The sequence below is a fragment of the Heteronotia binoei genome, chromosome 13 (assembly GCF_032191835.1).
Source record: "Heteronotia binoei isolate CCM8104 ecotype False Entrance Well chromosome 13, APGP_CSIRO_Hbin_v1, whole genome shotgun sequence".
Classification (NCBI taxonomy): Eukaryota; Metazoa; Chordata; class Lepidosauria; order Squamata; family Gekkonidae; genus Heteronotia; species Heteronotia binoei.
In genome coordinates this window covers 60,953,364-60,978,143 of record NC_083235.1, presented here as the reverse complement: position 1 = coordinate 60,978,143, position 24,780 = coordinate 60,953,364, and the positions used below count along the sequence as shown (strand labels likewise).

Below are 24,780 nucleotides of genomic sequence, written 5' to 3'. Positions count from 1 at the left end.
TGCTTTAAAAATCCAAAAAATTATTTGCAGAAGAGGTAGAGCTTAACATACATGAAGCAATCCAAATTGAAACCAAATAATACACAGAAGTATCACACAGCCAAATGCAAAAATGCTGTAGAATCTTGAGATCCTATTGGCACATGGACAGGTGTTGAATTTCTCTCACTATTGCTATTGGAACAAAAATTCTGAACCTTTAAGAGTTATGCTTTAAGTGAGCATTGCAATCAAGTTACAGTTCTGGATCTAGAACAGGTGTGGAAACCAGAAAAACGATAGAAGCAGGGATGTTAGCAGATGTGCCACAAGAGAAAGATTTCTGCTCTTCTCAGATCCTACCTCACTAAGAAGGAAATACCTACCTCTTTACGCATTCAGCTTGTAACCAGGACGCACCAGAGCCAGGAAGCCTGTGTAGCCAGTTGGGCAAGGGAAGCCAAACATGTTGGCCTTGGGGACTACAGCTGTACCATTTTTAAGGTCAAGGATATCTATGATATAGAAATCCTGGCAGACCACAAGTGCTTTGTTCTCATACCAGATGGTGTCATCTTGGGAACCTGTCGGTGCAAGGTGGAGAGTGGGGAAAGTGTCTGAGGAGCAGAAGGGATCATTTTGGCAGCCCTGTACAATGTCATGGTAAGTGAAGGACCAGGATATGTTTTGGGTGTTGAAAAGAAAACTAGGGTGTTTGGAGGTTTTAAATGACTGGAAGGCACTAGATCCATTGTGCTGTGTCAAGAGTTCATGTGTTAGGTACCTGGTCCAAGCGGAAGCAAAATAACAACGAGGGACATATGCATCACTTTTGAGTTCTTGGGGTTTGTGTTGCCTAAAGACTTCGAATGGCACTGTGTGGAATTCAAGGGCCTCCAGAATCTTCCTCTGGAAGACATAATTATAGTCTTCGTACAATGTCAGGTTGAAATGCAGTTTAAACAGCTGTTCTGGGACAAGCATAGGAAATCTGATCTTTTCCAAAAGTCTTTCTGTTATTTTACCTGGCCCATTGGCCTGAGCCCAGCGGCCAAGAGCTTTCAACAGTGACCACTCACTCTCAATCACCAAATCAGTACGAGAGAGCAGAACCTCCATATCATCTGGTTTGAGGCCCAACCAGGCCTCAGTGTGGGACAGGTCCTCACAGTTCCAGGCCATGTACTGCAGGACGAGCCGCTGCAAGGTCCTATCGCCACTAGATAGGCTATGTTCATACAGCTGCAGCGGGCCATGAAAGTAGGGGTCCAATGGAAGAATATATGAGAAGACCTGCCGGCAGTAAGCTTGCAGACCTGGCACCCGATAGGCTGAAGCCAACTTGTGGATGCACTTTACTGAATCCAAGGTGATTTCAATTTGCCTGGAGTAGAAGTATCTGAGTAGACGAAAAGAAAAGAAAAGAAAAGAGTGAGCTGCTATTGAACATCCCAATTCTAAATAACATTGCGAAGGTTTTGGAATGATCTTCAAGTGAAACTTTTTGTTTTGCCCAAAACCTGAAACAACAAAGTGAGGCTTTAATAAGTCGCTCAGTTTCCAGGACCTTCCATGCATTAATACACATATAAGCAAGAGTCGGTATAGTTGAATGGATGACGATTAAGCCTTCACTTAATTGAACTGGGTTCACTTTCAGAGGCAAACCACATGTTACATGCAAGAAGTTGTGACTTTTCTTTGGGGAAAAAAGCAGCCTCAGAAGGCTACAGTTTTGAGCAGATGAAGATAAAGGGAGAACGTTTAACCCTTTCTGCTGATTAAAACAGCCTCCCTTCAGTTCTTGCCTTTCTCCTGGTCACTTCTCTCAGTTCAACATATTTGTTCCAAACCGGTTCTTCTGGAGCAGGGCTGGCCCTACCACTAAGCAAACTACGTAGGTGACTGCCTAGGGCACTAGCCTTTGGGGGGCACCAAATTGGATGCCCCCCATGTAACTTGGTGACATTCTCAGTGCCGGGGGGGGGGCATCAGAAATTAGCCTTGCCTAGGGTGCCAGACAGTCTAGGGCCGGCCCTACCCTGGGGAGCCAACAACAGGGCTGAGGCCCTCCCCTGAGGTTGCCTCCTGGTTCCAGGATTCAGAAGTTTAATGAGAGCCAGTTTGGTGTAGTAATTAAGTGCATGGGCTCTTTCTGGGAGAACTGGGTTTGATTCCTCACTCCACCGCTTGCAGCTGCTGGAATTGCCTTGGGTCAGTCATAGCTCTGGCAGAGCTGTCCTTGAAAGAGCAGCTTCCGTGAGAGCTCTTTCAGCCTCGCCCACCTCACAGGGTGTCTGTTGCGGGGGGGAGGCAGATAAAGGAGATTGTGAGCCACTCTGAGATTCAGGGCAGGATATAAATCCAGTATCTTCTTCTAATGCCTCTGGATATGGCACTCCCCTCAGTCACCAGGGCTAGTAGCCATTGATAGACTTGTCCTTCAAGAATCAATCCAATCCACCTTTAAGACTGTTTATTCCTGTGTCCAGCACTATATCCTCTCTGGCCACATTTTCATCACTCTGTGTAAAGTAGTACTTCCTTTTGCTCGTCCTGAACCTACTGCTCACCAGCTTCATTTGGATGCCCATGAGTTCTAGTGTTTTAGGAGAGGGAGAAACAATTATTTGTCAACTCTCTCCACCCCATGCAGGTTATCTCCACTAGGAAGGTACGTTTGAGGGGCAAAACAAAATGAACCTGGAGATCCCTTAACTCTGAATTGGTTCAGATGTCATGTGAAGCCCCCCCCCCCCCCACTTTTGCTGTCAAGTTACAGCAAAGGTATGACAACCTCATAGGGTTTTTGAAGCAAAAAACAGAGGTGGTTTGCCATTGCCTGCATTGACTGCCTCACATCACAATCATGATATTCCTTGGTGGTCTCCCATCCAAATACTAATTGAGACTGACCCTGCTTGGCTTCTGAGATCTGATGAGATCCATAGTTTCATTAAACTAACTGTGGTTAATGCGATTGTTCAAATGCAGGCCATTATATTTAGTTATAATCTGTCAAATGCGGAGCTTTTTTTTAGCAGGAACGCACAGGAACACACATGACTATGGGACTGATTCTTGCTGGGCTTTTTTCTACAAAAAAGCCCTGTGTGAAATAATGGTGATGTCAGGGATGTGGCCTAATATGAATATAAGTTCCTGCTGGGTTTTTCTATTAAAAAAAAAGGCCATGGTCAAATATAAAACCCTAGTTGGAGGTTGGTTTATTAAACACAGATAGTCTTAACCGGGCTTTTTTTTGTAGCAGGAACTCCTTTGCATATTGGGCCACACACCCCTGAGGTAGCCAATCCTCCTGGAGCTTACAGAGCTCTTATTGCAGGGTCTACTGTAAGCTCCAGGAGGACTGGTTACATCAGGGGTGTGTGGCTCAATATGCAAAGGAGTTCCTACTATAAAAAAAAGCCCTGGTCTTAACTATGGTTTTGCATGCTATACAGTAGCAGAATCCTGATTTAATCCTGGCTTGTTCCTTGGCATTGCCCTTGCTGCAAAGCTCACTGGGATATTAACTGGATCTTTGTTGGAGAGAGGAAAGAATGAGGAAAGGCAACGAAACCTCTGTTCGTTGAATGGTCATCTGTGAGCCACATCCTGGGTTATAAAGTAACTGCAGTTAAAATAAACAATGGTTTTGTGTCACGGATGAACTGAGTCTGAGAATTCATAAAATATGTAAATTGGAGGTGAACAAACCAATGTTCTGAGGTAAAGCAAGTGCCTTTTTTCATAAAGTTAAGGGTAGTCTTAATGGTGGGGGGAGGATTGCTATAGAAACAAATAACTTATCAAACTATATCCCAGGGACAGTTATTTCCTTCTTATAGGTGAGATGAGAGTGGCTTCCACACAGGGATGGGATTTGGTGGCTTCCCTGGTGCTGGTATGGCTGCAGATGAAGCACAGCAGCAAAAGGGCTTCCACATGACAGCAGGGCCAACTAGGGTTGCCAATTCCCAGGTGGGGGCAGGGGATCCCCCTGTTTGGAGACCATCCCCCCGCTTCAGAGTCATCAGAAAGCGGGGGGAGGGGAGGGAAATGTCTGCTGGGAACTCTATTATTCCCTATGGAGATTTATTCCCATAGAAAATCATGGAGAATTGATCTGCGGGTATCTGGGGCTCTGTTTTTTGGGGTAGAGGCACCAAATTTTCAGTATAGCATCTAGTGCCTCTCCCAAAAATACCCCCCAAGTTTCAAAAAGATTGGACCAGGGGGTCCAATTCTATGAGCCCTAAAAGAAGGTGCCCCTATCCTTCATTATTTCCTATGGAAGGAAGGAATTGAAAAGGTGTGCCGTCCCTTTAAATGTGATGCCTGGAACTCCCTTGGAGTTCAATCATGCTTGTCACACTCTTGCTCCTGGCCCCGCCCCTGATGTCTCCTGGCTCCACCCCCAAAGTCCCCAGATATTTCTTGAATTGGACTTGGCAACCCTAGGGCACAGCAGCAAAAGGGCTTCCACATGACAGCAGGTCCAACCCTGCCACTAGGCAAACTAGGCGACCACCTAGGGCACCAGCCTTCTGGGGGCACTGAATTGGGTGCTCCCCATGTGACTCGTTGATGTTGTCAGTGCAAGGGCAGGGCAACAGAAGTTAGCCATGCCGAGGGTGCCACACAGTCTAAGGCTGGCCTACACGACAGGCTTCCTCTCAGTTAAACGGCCAGGTCACACTGTCCCTGAGGCTTTTTCAATCTTTTAAAAGTCAGCACTTAGAATATCATTATATCGATGTACCGCGGTAGCAACAATTGTAGCAAGTTTTCTGAATTCCCAACTTTCATTTAAAAAATAAAAAGTATCTAGCCCCTTGCCTAGTGAAGATATGCATTTCCCCACAAGAAAAAGGAATGGATGCTATTCGAGTGCCATTAAAAAAAAAAAAAAAGGCCCCCTCAGTGGCATGGGAAGGAAATGGCTGCCACAGGGACAGGAGGCAAGAAAAGAAGGGTCATACCAAGCATGGAACAAAAAACAAGAGACGGCTGGTGTAGTGGGAAAATTAAGTTTAATCAATTCTGAGACTCCCTATGCATTTCATATTTGCTTTAGAAGATCCCAACACAGAGGAGGCAGCCCTAACTTTCAGGAAGGTTCACTGGATTCCGGTGCTGGAGGAGAGGGCAGGCGATGCACTACAAATCATGAGAACAAGTTGGATTTAGTATGCCACATATATGTCTTACCTGAGAAAGCTGTTCACACTAGGCAAACACTCCTCTTCCACCAGCAATTTGTATGAGTTATTATTTTGCTGCAGCAGAATGCTGGCCTCACTGTTTGTACGGAGAACCAGGCTATGTGCGCACACCCGACTACGGGACTCTGAGTTGCTTGCTGCTGTAATGACTGTGATGTTGATGTCGCAATCTTGCTGGCTGTCATATAATTTACCAAGGTCCTCAGCAAAATTTCCAGAATGATTCAAAAGAAAAGTCCCAGGATTGTATACAGCTCCTGAAATGAGAGGTCCAACACTGAATCCAAAATGGTATAACAGGCCTAAATAGATAAACTAATTACTATGAATTTAAGGTCCTGCAACAGATATGCCCAACAGAGTAAAAGATAGCATAACTGAAACAACAGCAGGAAATAACCACTTCTGTGATGATTAAGGAGAAAATCTGAAGCCACTGGAGAAACAGTTTTATTTCAATATACAAAAGTCAATGGAATTAGTCTAGATCTAAGGCCCCAGCTTTATAAAAGAGTGCTTGAAAATTAGAGGAGAGTGAAAATAAGATCTGCAAGAATCATCTGGAAAATTATAAATGAGGGATTGGGAGAGAAATATTGGTTTGGTGAGATCTTAGACAAGGAGAGCAAGACAGAGAGTTCCCTAAGGTATCTCACAATCTGAAATTGGGCAGCTTGATCCTTCTGACATATACATCAGTGACTGGAAGAAACCAAATAGACAAAACACAATGTTGATGACACAGCTAACAACAGCTCACTGGAGACTCACTGTTGATGCACACCACCCCTGCATCCTCTCCATGTCCACAGTTGTTGTTGAACCATCCTGCAGAACCACACTGTGTGAGAGATGTCTCTGTCCCGATGCAGTTGACGTCATCTAACAATGGGTCCTGATCCTATGCAGAAAGCAAACATACAGCCAGTCATACTGGAATACGAAGCTGGTTCTCCTGCACTTGTAATGTTAAGGGGCTGAATTATTCCAGTTGCCAGTCTGGATTTCAGAAGTTCACAGCAAGCCTTTCCAGGAAGGCTGGAGACCTGAATACAATTAAGTGATATACAGTATGTTGAAACTCCAGATATGGAAGGCATTGTTGTTATATACCAGCATTACTATGCATGACACTTTAGAGGAAAAGGCAAATCCTTGTACCTAAAGAATTTGTTTCTGTGCCCAAATTCTGATTGCAAAAGATTTGGATACTCAGTTTTATATACCAGTTTTTCAGCCAACACCTTCTTCAAAAAGTAGCATGTATTGATCTTCCCTGCAAAATTATTGATGTCAGCGTGGAAATATTCCTAGAACATCATGAGAAAAATGGGCACTTGGTTGGTCAATTTATTGAGTTAATCTACCTTTCACCAACTTCCTACAGGCAACTTGGGGCAGCATTTAAAATATAATAAATAAATACAAGTATAAAAGTATAAAATGATAAGGCCTGTTAAAACCAAACTGATAAAACCCAATTAAAACATCAGCTCGACAAGCCAAACTGAAAGGATCTTCTATCTCCCCTCTCTACTCAATATTCTATATAATTATGGGCCCCAATCCAGGAAAGAACGGTGCATCTTAGAGCAGGATCTGCTGACTATTGACGTGTTATATTCTCTGGTTTGGTATAGTCAGGAATCATTCATAACTTAGCAGAGTGCACAACGGCTTAGCACACAGCAAAAGTGTGTGTGTGTGTGTGTGTGTGTGCTGGTAAAGAAACAAAAGTAACATGGAGCATCTTTTGGAACTCCATTCTAGACAGAATGAAATAGAGAGAGGATAGAGATCTAATCTAGCTAACTAGGATGGATGCAGAATGCACGTCCTGCATCCATGATGTCAAGATGGAGAGTTTGGCAATGTGTGTGAGAGAGGTGTCAAACCGGAAGGAAGGAAACAGTTCCTGAGAATAGCAATCTAGACTTCAAAGGAAAGTGTTGGACAACAGAAAGGAAGGATGTTCTGTGTTCTGACCTCTTTCTCTAACTCTCTTGTAATCTTCCCCTGAACTCTGAGGCAGGAGACAGCACAAAATCCTTTCTTTCAACAAGACACAGGTAATGCTAAAATCCTTTCTTTCAACAAGACACAAGTAATGCTAAGAATGTTTGATGTTATAGCAAGGCAAGTTCTGCCCTGCCATGCCAACCTGGCAGTATGACCATACTTGTGGAAATGCTTCAACATTTGAATGAAAATTACATCACCTTCCTGAACAATTTCTCTCAGTTCAATGTGTGCCCCACATTTACATGTATTCTTAGAGACATTTTAAAAGTCAGATGCTACAGCTCTTCCTGCTTTCATCCTTTCTCACAGGCACACCATTCCCAGGTCACTGGCAGCTGGTGCTTATATGGAAAATTTAGTTCTGATCTGTTTCTGTTTCATAAGAACACTAGAAATAAGGCCCCTTGTGAGGCATAATGCAATGGGCTCTAGAAAGAGGCTCTTGGCAAGTCCCCCCCTTGCTGTCTTCCCACTCACCCAGTTAAAGGCATTCACTTCCCACCACCCCTGGTGTCTTCCCACCCCCCTACAACTACCACCCATCCCCCAACCACCTCATCCTCTCAATTACCCCTGCACCATTGGCACTGTACTACTCCCCTACCCTTACTGTCTTCACACCCACCCCACAGCTGAAACAGATGCTGGCTCCCTCCCCCCACATGTGTGTGTCTCCGTGTCTGTGGTGGCTCAAAGCCCTGAAAGAGGCCCAGAATAGAGATAGGGAAGAATAATTTTTGAGGGGGCAGGAGGGGGATGACAAGATGCTGAAGCTTAGAATTCCTTTTGTTTGCAGTGCATTGTTGCACCTTTTCCTATCATATTCAGCCTTGCAGTGTTTAGCATCAGCATGAGCTTGTGGTGTGAGCTGGGTTTTTTTGTCCTGGCATGGTTGTGTTATGGTATACCATAGAGCAGGGGTCCCCAACCTCCGGTGCATGGACTGGTACCGGTCCGTGACCTGTGAGCAACGGGGCCATGAGTTGTATAATTATTTCGTTATATATCACAATGTTGTAGTAGTAGTAGTAGTAGTAGTAGTAGTAGTAGTAGTAGTAGTAGTAGTAGTAGTAGTAATAATAGATTGGATTTATATCCTGCCCTCCACTCCAAAACTCAGAGTCTCAGAGCAGCTCACAATCTCCTTTACCTTCCTCCCCCACAACAGACACCCTGTGAGGTGGGTGGGGCTGAGAGAGCTCTCCCCAGTAGCAGTCCTTTCAAGGACAGCTCTGCGAGAGCTATGGCTAACCCAAGGAGATTCCAGCAGCTGCAAGAGGAGGAGTGGGGAATCAAACCCAGAGCGGTACCGGTGTGTCACCTGTGAGCAATCAGGCCGTGAGTTGTATAATTATTTAATTATATATCACAGTGTAGTAGTAGTAATAATAATAATAATAGATTGGATTTATATCCTGCTCTCCACTCCAAATCTCAGAGTCTCAGAACAGCTCACAATCTCCTTTACCTTCTCCCCCCTATAACAGACACCCTGTGAAGTGGGTGGGGCTGAGAGAGCTCTCCCCAGAAGCTGCCCTTTCAAGGACAGCTCTGCGAGAGCTATGGCTAACTCGAGGAGATTCCAGCAGTTGCAAGTGGAGGAGTGGGGAATCAAACCCGGTTCTCCCAGATAAGAGTCCATGCACTTAACCACCACACCAAATTAATAGAGATAAAGTGCACAATTGTATCATCCTGAAACCACCCCCACCCCCCCGCCCTGGTCCGTGGGAAAATTTTTTTCTACAGAACTGGTCCCTGGTGCCAAAAAGGCTAGGGACAGCTGCCAAAGAGTATGTGCCTCAAGGCAGCTGGGAATTGATCTAACTGTATGAAGTTCCTCTTGGAGCTCTTCACAAAAAGTCCTGTAGCCAGGAATTTTTTCTGAAGGGGCGCTGGGGCTTGCTAATTAAATTATTAAGCGCTCCTTATTCTTGCAGAGAGGGGGGGATGTGTCACAATCAAATGACTGCTCCCCACCCTCCTCAAAGGGTTGCCTGAATGCACAAGAGGTTCCCCCTGCCCAGCCAGCTTCACTTTGTCTAGACCACTTTGTCTGGTAAGGAGCGAAGCTGTGGCACACTCTGGGCCTCAGCCAGCCCCACCCACTCTATCAAGGCAGCATTGGCTCTACAAGCTTCATAAACCATTGGCTCATCACGGCTCAGTCAGCATCTCTGGCCTCACATTGGCTGACTCCCCTGCCCCCGCCTACCGCAGGCCTGAAAATGGAAATGCCGGGGATTGAACCTGAGACCTTCTGCTTATCAAGCAGATGCTCTACCACTGAGCTGCCATCCCTCCCCTAAAGTTGTAGCTCACAACTTTAATGCCAGCAGCTCACAAAGTAGAATTTTTGCTCACAAGGCTCCACAGCTTAGAGGGAACATTGCTGTCAACCATGAAAAGTGTTGCCAGCAAGCATTGTCATGAAAAGCATTGCTAGCAACAGACCTCTACCACCCCATCAAGAGCCCACACAGATGGCCTCCCAGCACACACAGCCTGTGGAGGCCGCAGAAATAGCAAGGGAGCTGCCAACTTATTGCAACTTGGTGGCAAGGTCTGGCACCATAGGGAGCGTTTCCTCACAGGCTATGGCTCTTTCCTGTCACTCCCTCTCTCCTTCCTCCCCTCAGCCTCACCCCTAACCAGAGGCTGTTGCTAGGCAACCAACTTCTGTCAGTAAAGGGAGAGACCTCAGGTGAACAGAATGGGATACAGTCCACACTCCAAAGCAGTTATTTTTTCCAGGATGGGGAGAGAGATCTGTTGTCTGGTGTTCAGTTGTGATCCCAGGAGATCTTCAGGATCCATCTGGAGGTTGGCTACCCTATGCCTGACAACACCCTCTGGGTGACTTGATGTCACCTGACTGGCATGACTTAACTAGGCCTGGCTGCTTGCTACTGTTCAGCAGCAGCCTCCCATTAAAGCCACTGTGACTTAGCAGTTGCCAACTCCAAGTTGGCAAATTCCTGGAGATTTGAGGGGTAGAGCCTGGAGAGGGTGGGTTTCATAAGGGGTAGAACCTCAGACAGGTACAATCCCATAGACTCCACTCTCCAAACCAGCCATCTCCTCCTAGGGAACTACTGTTGACAATCTCCAAGTGAATCTCCAAGATCACTCAGAATTACAACTGCTTGCCAGATGGCAGAGACCAGCTCCCCTTGATGTGCCTTCACTTGGGTGGGTGGGAAGACAGCAAGGGTGGGGGGGCACTCACCCAGAGCCTCTTTCTAGAGCTCGTATTTTTGTTCACAATGGGCCTTATTCCTAGTATTTAAGTAAATGTTTATGGTTTGTCTTTGATGCTTTTAGCAATCTGCTCCTCAAAATCTCTTTTTCAGTGCCTAATTATTGACTAAGATTTCTTTTGCCAGAGCCTGTAGTCACTCCTGTTCAATTCTTTGGGGCAGACCTTCTACTTTTTAAAAGAAGCCTCTTACTTTTTATAAATTCCTTGACTTGCATTGTTAACCATGCAGGGATTATTTGGGATTTTCCATTGCCTTTTCTAACCTATGGAATGCGTTCTATTTGGACTTCACTTAGTGTGGTTTTAAAACAACATCCAAGCATCCTCTAGGGAATTGACCTTCATGTTTCTCTTTCAGCATCCTTTTTCCTATTCCCCTCAAAAGTCCCCTCTTTTGAAATCAAAGCTGGACTTTAGGAATAATGTTCCATTGACCTGAATGCTGAACTTAATAGCATTGTTGTCACTGTTCCCAGTTGGTGCAATAATCTCTACATCTCTCACCATGTCTTGATATCTGGCTCTATGACCAAGTATTCCAGTGCACAGTCATTTATGATTTCTAGGAATCTTTTTTTCTACAACATGCCTCCAGCACATGTTTACCCAGTCAATGTGGTTAGTGTCTCCAAATGCATTAAGATTTGGGCCAGGAACTATTGTGTCGTAGTAAAGAGGACAAATGCATGCTTCTGTATTCTGTTCTATTGTACCTTCCCCAAATGCTGCACTTGTCTTTACTTCTGTGGCACCTTGGAAGCCCAGAGAGCGGCAGACAACATGTGCATCTGCCATGTCCCAGTCATCATCACATATTGTCCCCCACTGTCCATCATAGTAGATCTCCACACGGCCCTCACTGAAGGAGTTTCCATTGACCAACCGCACATCTCTGTTGTGGATAGCTGTAGATGCAAAAAAGAAACATAATAAAAGCACATAGTGACAAAATACCAGCACAACAGAGGCTTATATAACTTTAAAATGATAGAACTTTCTAAAATTATGCATGGTGCTAAGAAAGTAGATAGAGGAACCTTTCCCCCTCCCTCTCCCAAAAGTCTGGAATTGAGGAGCACATAATGAGACTGATGGACAATAATTTCAGGACAAATTACTTTACAAATACACAATTAACTTGTGGAACTCACTGCTCCCCTTGATGAGATGATGTCCACTAGCTTAGATGGCTTTAAAGGGGATGTAAGCGAATTCATGGAGTATGAATTGGGCCACACACCCCTGAGGTTTTATCTTAAAATGGCTATTAGCTATGGCATCTAAATGGGACTCTTATGCTCAGACAGTATAACTATGAATGCTGGGGCCCACAGAGATGGTTTATTGGCAATTCAACAATCGAGCAAACAAAAAATTTTAAATACTTGGGGATCACTTTTAACCACAAGTTAAGCTGGGTTTCACATCGTAACAACACCATCAACTTGGCTAAGTGTTCAGCTGCTCAAATTAAACAGTTTTTCTTTGCAAGGGGCAACCAATTAGTTCCAGCAGCTATTAAAGTATTCAAAGCCAAAACGCTTGCCCAAATCCTCTATGGTATCCCTATATGGATCTCAGCTTTTACCAGGAAAGTGGAGGGCATTCAAGCCTCATTCTTTAGACAAATTCTTGGTTTGCCAAAATGTGTGTCCTACTTTGCTCTCTGCTCTGAAGTGGGTCAGTCTTTGGTGGAGACAAAAGCCTGGATTGCAGTGTTTAAATTCTGGCTCAAAATTCATTTTAGAACAGATCCCAACAGCCTTCTTGATTGTATGAAAAGAGACCCATATATTTCGTCCTGGACAGCAGTGCTTCTGTCTAAACTCAATCAATTGGGGTTAGAGGTAGATGATTTTTCTACCTCTGAAGAGTCATATATCTTCAGATGTATTAAACTGAGACTGTGGGAATTGGAGGAAACGAAATTACGGCCAACTCTCCCGTATACTTGCTCTCCAGCTTCCTTAGGTCTTTATGCTTTTTGTGGCAAAATGCCCAATTATCTATCAGACCTAACCACTCCAAGTCATCGCAGGGCATTTATGTTGGCCAGACTAAACGCGTTTCCCTCCAAAGTTTTACAAGGGAGATATCAGCGAGTCCCTTTAGCCGACAGACTTTGCTCCTGTGGAGCGAATACCCCTGACTCAATCCAGCATATATTGCTTGATTGTTCTTTTTACCATAACCTCCGTAAAGATTTATTTGGCAAGCTTTCTTTTTCTCCAGATTTGTCTATTCTGCCACCCTGTTATTATTTATTGAGTGATACTGAGGGGGTGGTTAGTGAGGCTGTGGCAAAATTTCTGGCTGACATCCTTAAATTTAATTCTGACCATGTTTGAATGTATCTGTAAGCTCGGTTTTATTTTGATTTTATCTCCAATGTTTAAATTTTTATATTCTGTGTATTTTTATCTGAATCTATTATGCCATTAAAGGTTTGGTATGGGTATGGTAACTATGAATGCAAAATGCTGGAGGGGAGAGAATAGCAACAGAGAAAAGGTTTGGCCATTGTGCCTCTGATGTGAGCCTTCCAAGGATATGTGGGTAGCTGCACTGCAGGAAACAGAATCCTGAACTGGATGGGCTGAACCCACTTGACTTGCTTCAGGGCTCTTGTAACATAGACCACATTCCTCTCTGAGACAGCTCTGGGCTCTAGATCCCTGAAAGGTTGGTGTCCCTGAATTGGAGCCTCTTGGATGTTTTGATCTGTTCCCATGTTCAAAACAGAGATAAATAGAATACACTCTCCATTTAAGGTTGTTTTCACACTTCTTGCTGGCTTGCCCAATAAAGTTGCCAAACTCCAGGTGTTGACTGGAGATTTTCTGGAATTACAACTGATTCCCAGCCAACAGACATCAGCTCCCCTGCAAAAATGGCTGCTTTGAAAGGTAGAATCCATGACACTATACTCTGCTGAAGTCCCTCCCCTTCTCAAACCCCACCATCCCCAAATAGAGAGAAGAGAAGAGAAGATATTGGATTTATATCCCGCCCTCCACTCCGAAGAGTCTCAGAGCGGCTCACAATCTCCTTTACCTTCCTCCCCCACAACAAACACCCTGTGAGGTGGGTGGGGCTGGAGAGGGCTCTCACAGCAACTGCCCTTTCAAGGACAACTTCTGCCAGAGCTATGGCTGACCCAAGGCCATTCCAGCAGGTGCAAGTGGAGGAGTGGGGAATCAAACCCGGTTCTCCCAGATAAGAGTCCGCACACTTAACCACTACACCAAACTGGCTCTCCAGGAATTTCCAACCGAGTTGACAGCCCTAATATGCATACTGCAGAAAGTTAATTGAACACAGTATGCACTGTTGCATATTACTAGTTTAATTATGAAAGTGTATTGTTCTACTAAATTCTTTGGTAAATAATTGTTTGGTTAACAGAACAGCAAACAAAAACCAAGTGCACCTTTAAATTGCCAGAAGTATTAGAGGAAAACCTTAGCTGTTCATGTTGCATGGTCTGGTTAATACAGCATTTGGGGAAGTGTAAGAGAAGCAGAGCTGTCTGGTTTCCCCCATGAAATCTCTAGTCATAAGGCAAAGATGTAGGAACCTCATCCTCAGTTGTGGCTGTGGGGATTAACTGGTATAGTTAGTTCAGTTACTACTAGTTAGCGGGGTGCTTAAATAAAGCTACAAACACAGGAGCATCACTTTACCAGGTTATTCAGTTTACAGAGCTACACAGAGCCACGTTTAAAGGAGAAATACTTCTCTCTTTATTTGAGAAGTATACTTTTAGATAGAAGAGAGGACAGATAGGATAAACTTGTTAGCTAAGGATGGAACTCACTTGTTAGCTAAGGATGGAAGCAGATGGCAAGAGGGCCATCTCCCTCATGGTGCCAAGAGAGGACAGCATGTTGTTCCTCTTGGTGTGTGCAGGGAGAAGGGCACTGTGTGAGAGAGTGAGTGGAAGTTGTTCCCTGAGAACACAATCTACACTTCAAAGGGGATAGTGGCAGAAGAGTAAACACAGGAAGGAAAAGTCAATCTAGCTATCTAGATGCCACAAGACCTGGATGCTGAAAGAGGGGACAGCACCTTCACTTCCAACAGTGGCTAGGCCCTGCTTACTACAGAAGCTGGTCCTTCTTGACAAGGTGTCACTGTTCAAGAACATGAGCAGCCTAACTTACCCAGTGAGTCAGTTAAGCCTGGCCACAGCAAAAGCAGACTGAGCATTAGCAGTCCAGACAGAGTCCTGTGCAACCAACCTGATGAAAAATAACACAACATTGGACAAGCAGGTAGGGCCAGGCATGTCATGGATGACCAGCATTTAAAGTACGTGTAAAAGTTCAGTCCAACACAAGGGGATGATTTCAGCTTAATTCCTCATTCTGAAGAAATTAGATTGGTTTGGAGATAGGGAAATTGATGGGGAACAGGAGCGAGGGTAAGTAAAACTGAGAATCAATAATATGCAATTTTGCCCAGTAAATTTGCATCATATGGCCACATATTCCTCATATGAGTCCTTAAAAAAAATTCCAGAATGTAAATTTATTGTAAAGTGTAAATTAAAGCAAAATTAAATGGTACATCAACATGCCTGCATGGCTGACAGTCAATCCAGAAAACCAAATTCAAGCCCCGAAAAGGAAGGAAAGGGGAGGGAAGGGAAGGTGTAATGTATGCGGACTCAAGTGAGAACTGAAAGCGTGCTTCTGCCGGACTCATTGGAGCCAGAGGGCCAGAGCTTGGGGACTTGGGAACAATGGGCAGCAGGATCCAAAACCCTGCCGCCCTGCTCCAATCATGGGCCCCCTGCTGGTTTGAATGGTCCAATCAAACGCTTGCGCAGGAACACGAGTGTATATAGTTGGCCCTGTGGGCCCAGTTAGCCAGTCTTATGTGTATGCCTCAAGATGCTGTAATCAATAAAGAGCTGATGATTCACTACCACCTCGCCTCTACCGTGCATTGAGAGAGAGAGAGAGAGAATGTAGAAGCAAGCAGAAATGTACCTATTATAACCTCATTTCCCTCTGCTCCACAGCAAGGAAAGAACTTTCCCATCACTACTTCTCTACTTTCAATCATCTAATTATAAACAATATTTTTTCAATTCACATTTATGTATCTATTCTATAATCTAATAAAACCCCTTTTGTCTTTGTCACGACTGGGGGGGGGCGGGTCTTACCAAGTGCTGCCACCACTTTGGGTTAAGAGTTCCCCTTGAGAAGGCCCACAGTACCCTCCCAAGCCCTTCAGGCCTCCTGTAGCTTAAGCCAAATAATAGGCATGAGGACCAGGCAAAGTGAACAACAAAAGGGTTTATTGCAGTGCAATATAAATTAACAAGGTGCAATAAAACAGTAAAAGGGTGAAGGGAAAATAAACAAATGGTCTAATGTGTCTGAGCTTACTGTCCCTACTGTCTCACCCTACCTCACAGGGCGAGGGTCTCTTCCTGGCAGCAACTCCTCCTCAGCTATGCCTCCTAGGAAAAGAACCCCCACTTCCTGGATTTGGCCTTTATATATTCTCTTCCCAGAGCCCCCCCCCCCCAAGCCTGTTTCCCTCCAAAGCCCTCGCTACCCAATCAGAGGGGCTCCTGAGAGACGTAGGCTTTTCCCATTAACTCCTAAGCAGGCTTCCCTGGGGCCTGCAGGCCTCGGGATCATGATAGTCTTGGCAAAACCGAACAACCTGATTGGTTGGGTGAGACTGTGGTGCATCCACCTTTGGCCCGTTAAACTATCAATCAAGCATACTTGTGTGCCATTGGTTGAGACCACTTCTCTCTCCCACTCAAGTGGCTGTTTCTAGGCAGCAAAACTGATTCTGTCACTAAAGGCAACCAACCTCAATGCTGGCAGTTACTGGCTCTCCCTGCTCTTACATTGGCTGAACCACCTGTCACACTGATTCACAGAGGAGAGAGAGGAATCTTTCCCTTGACTGGCTGGAGGAGGAGGGAAACTGTCAGAGAAAGGCTTCCCTTGATTGGCTGAGGACTCCTCCCTCTCCTCCTCAGGAAAGGAGAAAAAATGGCATCCTGTAGCAACAGACCAGATACAGAAAAAAAGATATGGAGGGAAAGAGAGACACAGAAAGAAATTGAAGTCCTCTGCTTAAGACCAACAACTTTATCAGCAACAGACTGTTGGTCTGAAAGGTATCACTAAAGGCCTCTGAGGCAGAACACATTGGAACCAGTCTTAACTACGGCTGCCAGTTCCAGGTTGGTGGGAAATTCCTGGATATTCTGGGGTGGAGCTTGAGGAAAGCATATGAGTTAGAGCTTCAGAGTGGGGTGTGCCAGACACAGGTTCTTTGCTGTGGAAGCTGACTGGGTCACATACTTCTAGCCTAAGTTGCCTCACAGGGTTGTTGTTCAGATGAAAGGGGGGAGAGGAGAATGATGTAAACTGGTTTGGTCCCCCTCCCCTCCACTGTGGAGAAAGCCTGTCCTTTTCCTATATAAAGGCTGCAGAGAGGGGGAAGGCAATGGAAAGCTGAAGTCAGAGGGGGCAGATAGAGGGAAGGAGAGAAGGTTGCCAACTCCATTTCCTGGAGATTTAAGAGGTGGGTCCTGGAGAGGTTGAGGTTTGAGGAAGGGTGGGACCTCAGACAGGTACAGAGCCATTTCCTCCTGGGCAACTACTGTTGCCAATCTCCAGGTGAGGGCTGGAGATCACTCAGAATTATATCAGCTCCCCTTGATATGGGGGGGGGGGAGTGAATGCCTTCACTTGAGTGGGTGGGTGGGAAGACAGCAAGGGCGAGGGGCACTCACCCTGAGCCTCCTTCTAGAGCCCATTGTATTAATTAGCATGTAATAGCACAGAATGAGGAGAATGAGAAGTTTTACTAGGTCTTCACATGCTCTCATGTCACTTTCCAGATGCTTTGGTTTATCTTTGGGGAACATACAGCCATAATTTGGACCCAGGGTTGTGCAGTGGTGTTAGTGTCAGACTTGGATCTCATATATATACATGAAGCTGCCTTATCTGAATCAGACCCTTGGTCTATCAGTGTCAGCATAACTTTTTTTTTTTTTTTAGCAGGAACGCACAGGAACGCAGTTCCGGCTGGCTCGGCATCAGGGGGTGTGGCCTAATATGCAAATGAGTTTCTGATGGATTGTTTCTTTTTAAAGCCCTATGTGAAACAATGGTGATGTCAGGGGTGTGGCCTAACATGCAAATGAGTCCCTGCTGTACCAAAAAAGCCCTGAATGTCAATACTGCCTATTCAGACTGGCAGCATTTCTCCAGCCTATCAGGCACAAGACTTTCACATCACCCACTGCCTGGTATCTGAAGAAGTGTGTGTGTACACACAAAAGCTTATACTTTGGATAAAAGAATAGTTGGTCTTAAATGTGCTACTGGACTCTAACTTTACTCTGTTACCTGGTCCTTTAAACAGAGATGCTGGGGACTGAAAGGGGGATGTTCTGAATGCCAAACAGATGCTCTACTTACCCCTCCCCTCTGCTGCAGAGGTTTGCAGGGTGTCACACACTCACGACCTAATCTACCTCACAGGTTTATTGTGAGGATAAAATGGAGGCGGGGAGACTGATGTAAGTCACTTTGGGCCCCCATTAGGGAGAAAGGCAGGATATAAATGAAGTAAATAAAGAAATAAAATAAGTGAACCTGGCAACATCTGTTAAACTAATGCTTTAGTTTGGTGAGACAGTTTAGTTTGGAGAACCAGTTTGGTGTAGTGGTTAGGTGTGCGGATTCTTATCTGGGAGAACCGGGTTTGATTCTCCACTCCTCCACTTGCACCTGCTGAGATGGCCTTGGGTCAGCCATAGCTTTGGTAGAGTTGTCATTGAAAGGGCAGCTGCTGTGAGAGCCCTCTCAGCCCCACCCACCTCACAGGGTGTCTGTTGTGGGGGAGGAAGGTAAAGGAGATTGTGAACCGCTCTGAGACTCTTCAGAGTGGAGGGCAGGATATAAATCCAATATCATCTTCTTCTTCATCTTCTTCTTTGATTGGGGTGGAAGGACTCACCATTAACTAGCACACAATCTAGTAACCCACATTTCTGGTATACTCTGATTCTTTACCCTTCAGGAGTGTTCTTTGCAGTGAGGATGGATATTGGGATATTTGTTTTAAATTAGAGGCGAGGAGTTTGCATAAAGGAGTAAAAGACCATTGCTTATCAAAAGAAACAAAGTTTACTAACATAAAACATCAGGAAAAGGTACTTGGGAATAAAAAGAAATAAACACTGCATTCTGCATGCTGCATCTATGTCCTAACTGCTACATGGATAGTTTATGACTCTTTGTCTCCTGGCTTCTTGTTCGCAGGGAACGTTGAGACAGGAAATAGGACAATTCAACTTGCATACAAGATCAAAGCTTCTCACACTCAAGTTGCTAGCTGACCAATACAGCGTTTACAATTTTCCCGGGCTTAGAAGAGGCAGATCCTAATCGGGTTTATTTATTTATTTAGAATTTATATCCCGCCCTTCCCACGAATGGCTCAGGGCGGCTTCCAATAATGAATCCAACATAAAAATTAAACAATATTTAGGCATGTAAAGGGTTAAACATTTAAAACAGATAATACAGATAAAACCTTAAAATTAATAAATAATCCATATGTATATAAAAGAGATCTGGCAAGTACATTAAGTTCTCAAGCTAGGTATAGGCTAGCCGGAAGAGGGTCGTCTTACAGGCCCTGCGGAACTGGACAAGGTCCCGCAGGGCCCTCACCTCTTCCGGCAGCTGATTCCACCATGTAGGGGCCATAACAGAGAAAGCCCTTTCTCTGGTGGATTTCAAGCGGGCTTCTTTCGGCCCAGGGACAGTAAGGAGATTTTGTGTTCCCGACCTCAGTACTCTCTGGGGAACATGCGGGGAAAGACGGTCCTTCAGGTAGACAGGTCCCAAGCCATATAGGGCTTTAAAGGTGATAACCAGCACCTTGTACCGGACTCGGTATATCACTGGAAGCCAGTGCAGGGTCCGAAGGCCCGGCTGAATGTGTCCCCACTTTGGGAGACCCAGTAACAGCCGGGCCGCGGCATTCTGCACCAGCTGTAATTTCCGAGTTCGGGACAGGGGCAGCCCCATGTAGAGGGCATTACAGTAGTCCAACCTCGAGGTGACCGTAGCATGTTACAATACATCACATCCATGTTTTCTGGTAAATAACAGCTAACTCTATAATGTCTGAAATGTTCATAGCTTGCTTTCCAACAATGGAAGCGGAGCTAATGGCACAGGAACTGACTGTGACGTCTTTGAGAAGAACCTCACCAAATCCTTTCCCCCTCATATACTCAGGCCATTCACCTTGCCAAGTTTCATCTGATTCCTCTCACCACCTCATCTTTCCTTCAGAGCTGCATATTCATCTTCCACAGGACTCCACTGCAACTTGACTTCCTGCGACTTAAAACAGTGCAGAGCTGTCACACCTGGGGGCAGGCATGTTCAACACTGCCTCCTTTAATTGTGGAGGGGCAAAATGCTAGAGATAGGTAAGTCCATTCCAAGAAAAAGCTGCAGTTGAATAATCAAAGAGAAAACACTGGAACGAGCTCTGAGTAGTTTCTTAAACAAAAATCTCCATGACAAGCAACTCTAGCAAAGTTCCTCCTTGCCCTGCTAATTCATTTCCACCGTAACATAGCGCAGAAGGAACTGAGTTTGTATTTTGAATCCTTTTAAGGAGCCTCCATGTGGCAACCATTCAGCTATTAAAGGAAGAAAATGCAGTAGGAACACAGTGAAAACAAGAGAACCCAAATAGTGGTGAACCATATGATGCAATTTAAGTATTACTGTATTACATTTATCAAAGATTTCAGGTTTTCACGGCTGGCATCATCATTAGGGTTTGTAGAATCTTTCGGGCTCAAGTGCCGTGTTCTACTGGAGAAAGTTTTTCTTCCAGACGTTTCGTTCTCGGCTGCGGAGAACATCCTCAGTGGTGTTGCAGCCGGAGCAGGCGCTCTGTGCACAGCAGCCAAGAAGGTCAGAGCGCCTGCTCCGGCTGCAACGCCACTGAGGATGTTCTCCGCAGCCGAGAACGAAACATCTGGAAGAAAAACTTTCTCCAGTAGAACACGGCACTTGAGCCCGAAAGATTCTACAAACCCTAATGTAATACATTTGTTTATCCATAAAATGGTCTGTTCCAGCAGAATGATTTCAATTCAGACCAGTAGTTAAAGTTCATGCATAAATATACTGGTAGATGGAAGAGAATTACTTTTCCATAGACATATCTTTCTCATGCTGTTTTGGACCAACACATTAGCCAATTTTTAGATATCCCAACACATTAGCCAATTTGTAGATATGGTGAGATAATAAAACAAAGTTAAACTACAGTCTCCAGCAGTTATACATTCCAGCATGGTGTGCTCTTTCCTGATTTACCAGGAAGCTTATCCCCAGGGATTTCCTATGCTCTTGGGTTTAGTGCTCTGACATATAAGAGGAAGGTCAAAGCTTAACGTTTCTCTCAGTATACTATCTCTAGGTCATGAAAGCACTACAAGAAGTCCAAGGAGGTTCCTACTCATAACCAGTGGTTAATATTGCACACCAGGACAAAGAAAACAGAAAAATCCATGAATAGGTGTATATCTCCCACCCTGCCAATTATGTATACCATTTTGTACTCACTCACTCTTCCAACACATTTCTCCTTGAACTTACCCTGGAAGATGCGAGTTACTAGAAGAGACATCATTGACCCAGGGAGATATAAGAGACAGAATTCTGGAACTGGCATTTTAAAAGAAGTTGAGGCAGAGGTATTTCTCTACCAAAATCACGTGGCTTCAAAAACTTATCCCGGGACTTCCTTAATTCAGTGCAGGCTGCCCTGTTTCTCCCTGGAGCAGGTCTTGTGCATGTGCAGAGGCTTGCATGAGGGATTTACCTTTGCCCACCATGCCCAGCTGCATCTTGGAGGTCACTCCACCACTCACATCAAGGTTGCTGCCGCCAAAGTACAAACCAACAGACCAGCCAGCTGAGCTCGCATCCCTCTATGGGTCACCTGGAGAAGCCCAGCAGTGGCAAGGCAAAGAAAGTGGGGGAGTGGAAAGGACAGGAGAGAAAGGGGAGGCTACAGTGTGCCCCCTCCCTCACATATGCACTCAGCCAAGTTGGTGGTGGTTTCCCTGAGTCAGCTTCTCCTCCTCAGCTTGCCTTGTCCTCCCTTCTCTCACCTGCCTGTCCACCACTCCAAGCTGGGCGTACCCAAGCATCTGCTCAGCGGCTATCCTCTTCCTTTCATCAGTGTACAGTTTCTGTACTGACTAAAAACAAAAGGGGCGTCATCAGCACAGAATGAAATTGACAGGTCTGTGGAGGGGGGGGGGGAGACTGTCATTGGGTTGCTCCTTTCACGTTTTCTGCATTGGTCGATGACAAAATAGACAATGCAGGAGTGTCGAACTAATTTGTTATGAGGGATGGATATGACATAAATGGGACTTTGTGGGGCTGGGCCAAAGGATATAATGTTAGGCAGTGGGGATATAAACTTTATAAAGGACACAAACACAATTAAAGACATTTTGAAATTTAAAATACAAACATGCTTAAAACCCTCAAACTATTTTGTGTAAAATGTAAAGGTGAGTGAATAGTGGGATTTAGCAATGCAATTTTTAAAATAAAACATCAAGAAAAAGCACAAGGATCACAGCAGAAACTAAAACTATAAAATGCTCTGAGCCTAGGAAAACATGAAATGACTGGGCATTGAAAACTTCTCTCCACCCGCCCCCCCAGTCTACTCAGATTGGCAATAGCTGTGGGTTCCCAGGTTAGAGTACTCACTAGGCACCAGTTCTCAGGTTCATTCAGCAGAGACAAACTGGCTCAAAGCACCAGCCCTTTATTTGCAAGGACATAACTCCAGGAAGCAACAGCTTCAGTTGGCCATAGGAATGCTGGAAAGTGAAACTGAGCTCCACTCCACTGAAACACATTGCAGCACAAAGTTGCAAGGAAAAAGTGGAATGGATTTTCCATTAAGGTCTCTGGGCCCAGATAAGGCTATCTGTCTGAGCACAGAGACTTTAATGGAAAATCCATTCTGCATTTTCTTTGCAGCTTTGCAAGCCCAGAAGAGCTTCCTGCTGCAGGCAACAAAGACAAGGCTGAAGGAGCTGGGAACTTCGGCAGCCTTGGAGCGTCAAAGGGTGAGGACAGGATGGGGAAGAGGGGTGGATAAAAGAGCTGTGGGACTGGTTAAAGCCTTGGGCAGGCTGATTCTGGCCCACGGGCCAGACATTTGACACCCCTGCACTAGAGCTTGGAAATAAGAAAAGAGAGTTTCACAGCTGCTCTAGTCAGTTTCATTAATGGAAATGAACAAATAGGATATAAATGGGAGGTGCTCCCTGGACACTACTGCACTACATGGATGTTTGGTCATTCAGGATATTCAGATGTGTTTTATCCACATCACAATGTACCACTACCATAGTTTTGGTTAGTGTGCTGATATACCAAGGTGAGTGGCAAAATTCTGTTGTAAATGTTTATTTTATTTTAAATGAAGAACAGACATAGGTGTCTTCTAGACTGCAGCCTTGAAACATAATATTATTAGCAAAAGTCTTAACAAATATTGATCTGATTAGACATTAACACTGTCCCAGGGAGTCAGGTGTGAATCTTCATACACTTATATGTTCCTTTTGGGGATCACAGTCTATATCTCATGGGCCAACAAAAATCATTGCTAATATTTGGACCAAGAAAAAAGTTTTTGCTCTAAGACACAAAATATTCCACAATTCAACTTAAAACAAATTATTAAATCACTATAATCAATCTAATTCTCAAGCTGGCCACATCTGAAGATACTTAAATCCAGGTATTGGAGCCCTGAATTGACAGATTTTTGTATAAACCTGAGGAACATAAGAACCTAAGCAATGCTTAATCAGGCCAATGGCCCATCTAGTCCAACACTCTGACTGATTTCGCACTCACCTTACTCCGCTCTCATGTTTGTCTTCTCAGCGGGCTTTCTTCCGATTTCCCACTATCAGCCCCGGGGCTGCAGCAAGGATCGGCGTTTTCGCAAAGCAACCAGAAACTGCAAAAAAACAGCTTCTGGTTTTTACTTGCCATGCTGAGAAGATGAACATGAAAGCAGTGTAAGGTGAGTGCAAAACTGGTCTCTGTATCACACAGGGGCCAAAATGCAGGTCCTGTCAAGAGGTCCAGTGGAAAGCCCCAAGTTTGCAGAAAAATCTGAACTCTTTAATTTAAAAGAAACTATTGGAGGCAGATTTTAAATGCATAATGATACAAAAGTACCTGTAGTTTTAAGGAATAGATACCCTCAGTAACTGTTGCTAGGCAACCACAACAGATTTGCCAGGATTTCAGGTTGGGTTTCTATCTGTAAAAGGCAGGTGGAAAGGACAGTGTCCTCTCCAGGGCTGTTTTGGCTTTGAGGACTCATCAGGTTCAGATCTGCTATCAATCGCCAGTGTCTCAATACTGTGCAAGTTGCATGACTCATCCGAATTGGCTGCTTGCTGCTGTTCAAAAGCAGCCTCATTCCTGACAAAAGCTAGTGTGATGTAACAGAGTTTTAGACCAGGATCTCAGACTGGGATCTGGGAGACCCAAGTTTAAATCACCACCCTGTCATTGAAGCTCACTGGGTAACCTTGGGCCAGTTATAAATTTTCAGCCTCACAGGCTTATTGTGAGGATAAAGTGGAGGAGAGGATAATGGTATAATATTTTGGTTTCCATTGGGACAAATGAAGGATATAAGCGAAGTAAGTAAATCATAAATATACAGCTAATGCTGGGAGGAGCAGAAAAGGTAGGGTAGTTGGTGGGTAGGAAGGAGAGAAAGAAGAAAGGAACAGTGCTAATATGGGGCATAGCAGGAGGGGGAAAAGAGGAAATCGCATGGAAAAATGAGGAGCCCCACCTACAAGTTCTTGTAGAAACTGGGCCTAGCTCAGCAGCTAGCATTGGGTGGTCAATTTCACATTGGGGTCTGTGATTGGTGTAGGGCAGCAGGTATTTGGATCCCACTCCCCATTGTTCTCCAGTCCTCAAGCTCTGTCTCCTGGCTCCAATGAGTCGGCAGGAATCACATATTTTAAGGCACATACATAACAGTATCCATCTCTGCTCTACTTTCCCCGTGGTCACATATGTTATGGCACCAGCGCACAACTTTTGTTTCCGCAGGGAAATGCAATTTTTTTTTTTTATCAAATTTATATCCTGCCCTCTCCTAATGGGTTCAATACAATAAGCTTTGTAAATGCCT

The 24,780-nt window shown here is 44.8% G+C and overlaps 1 protein-coding gene across 1 annotated transcript; it reads right to left on the bottom strand.

The window, feature by feature from the left end:
- On the bottom strand, nt 1–21,160 carry LGALS3BP (galectin 3 binding protein). Its single transcript, XM_060253155.1, is given in 7 exon segments — nt 1–1,378; nt 5,194–5,464; nt 5,979–6,094; nt 6,096–6,108; nt 11,205–11,396; nt 14,655–14,732; nt 21,141–21,160. Coding segments are annotated over 6 exon segments (1,647 nt in total). The 5' UTR covers nt 14,701–14,732; nt 21,141–21,160; the 3' UTR covers nt 1–369.
- Nucleotides 21,161–24,780: the final 3,620 nt, after the last annotated feature.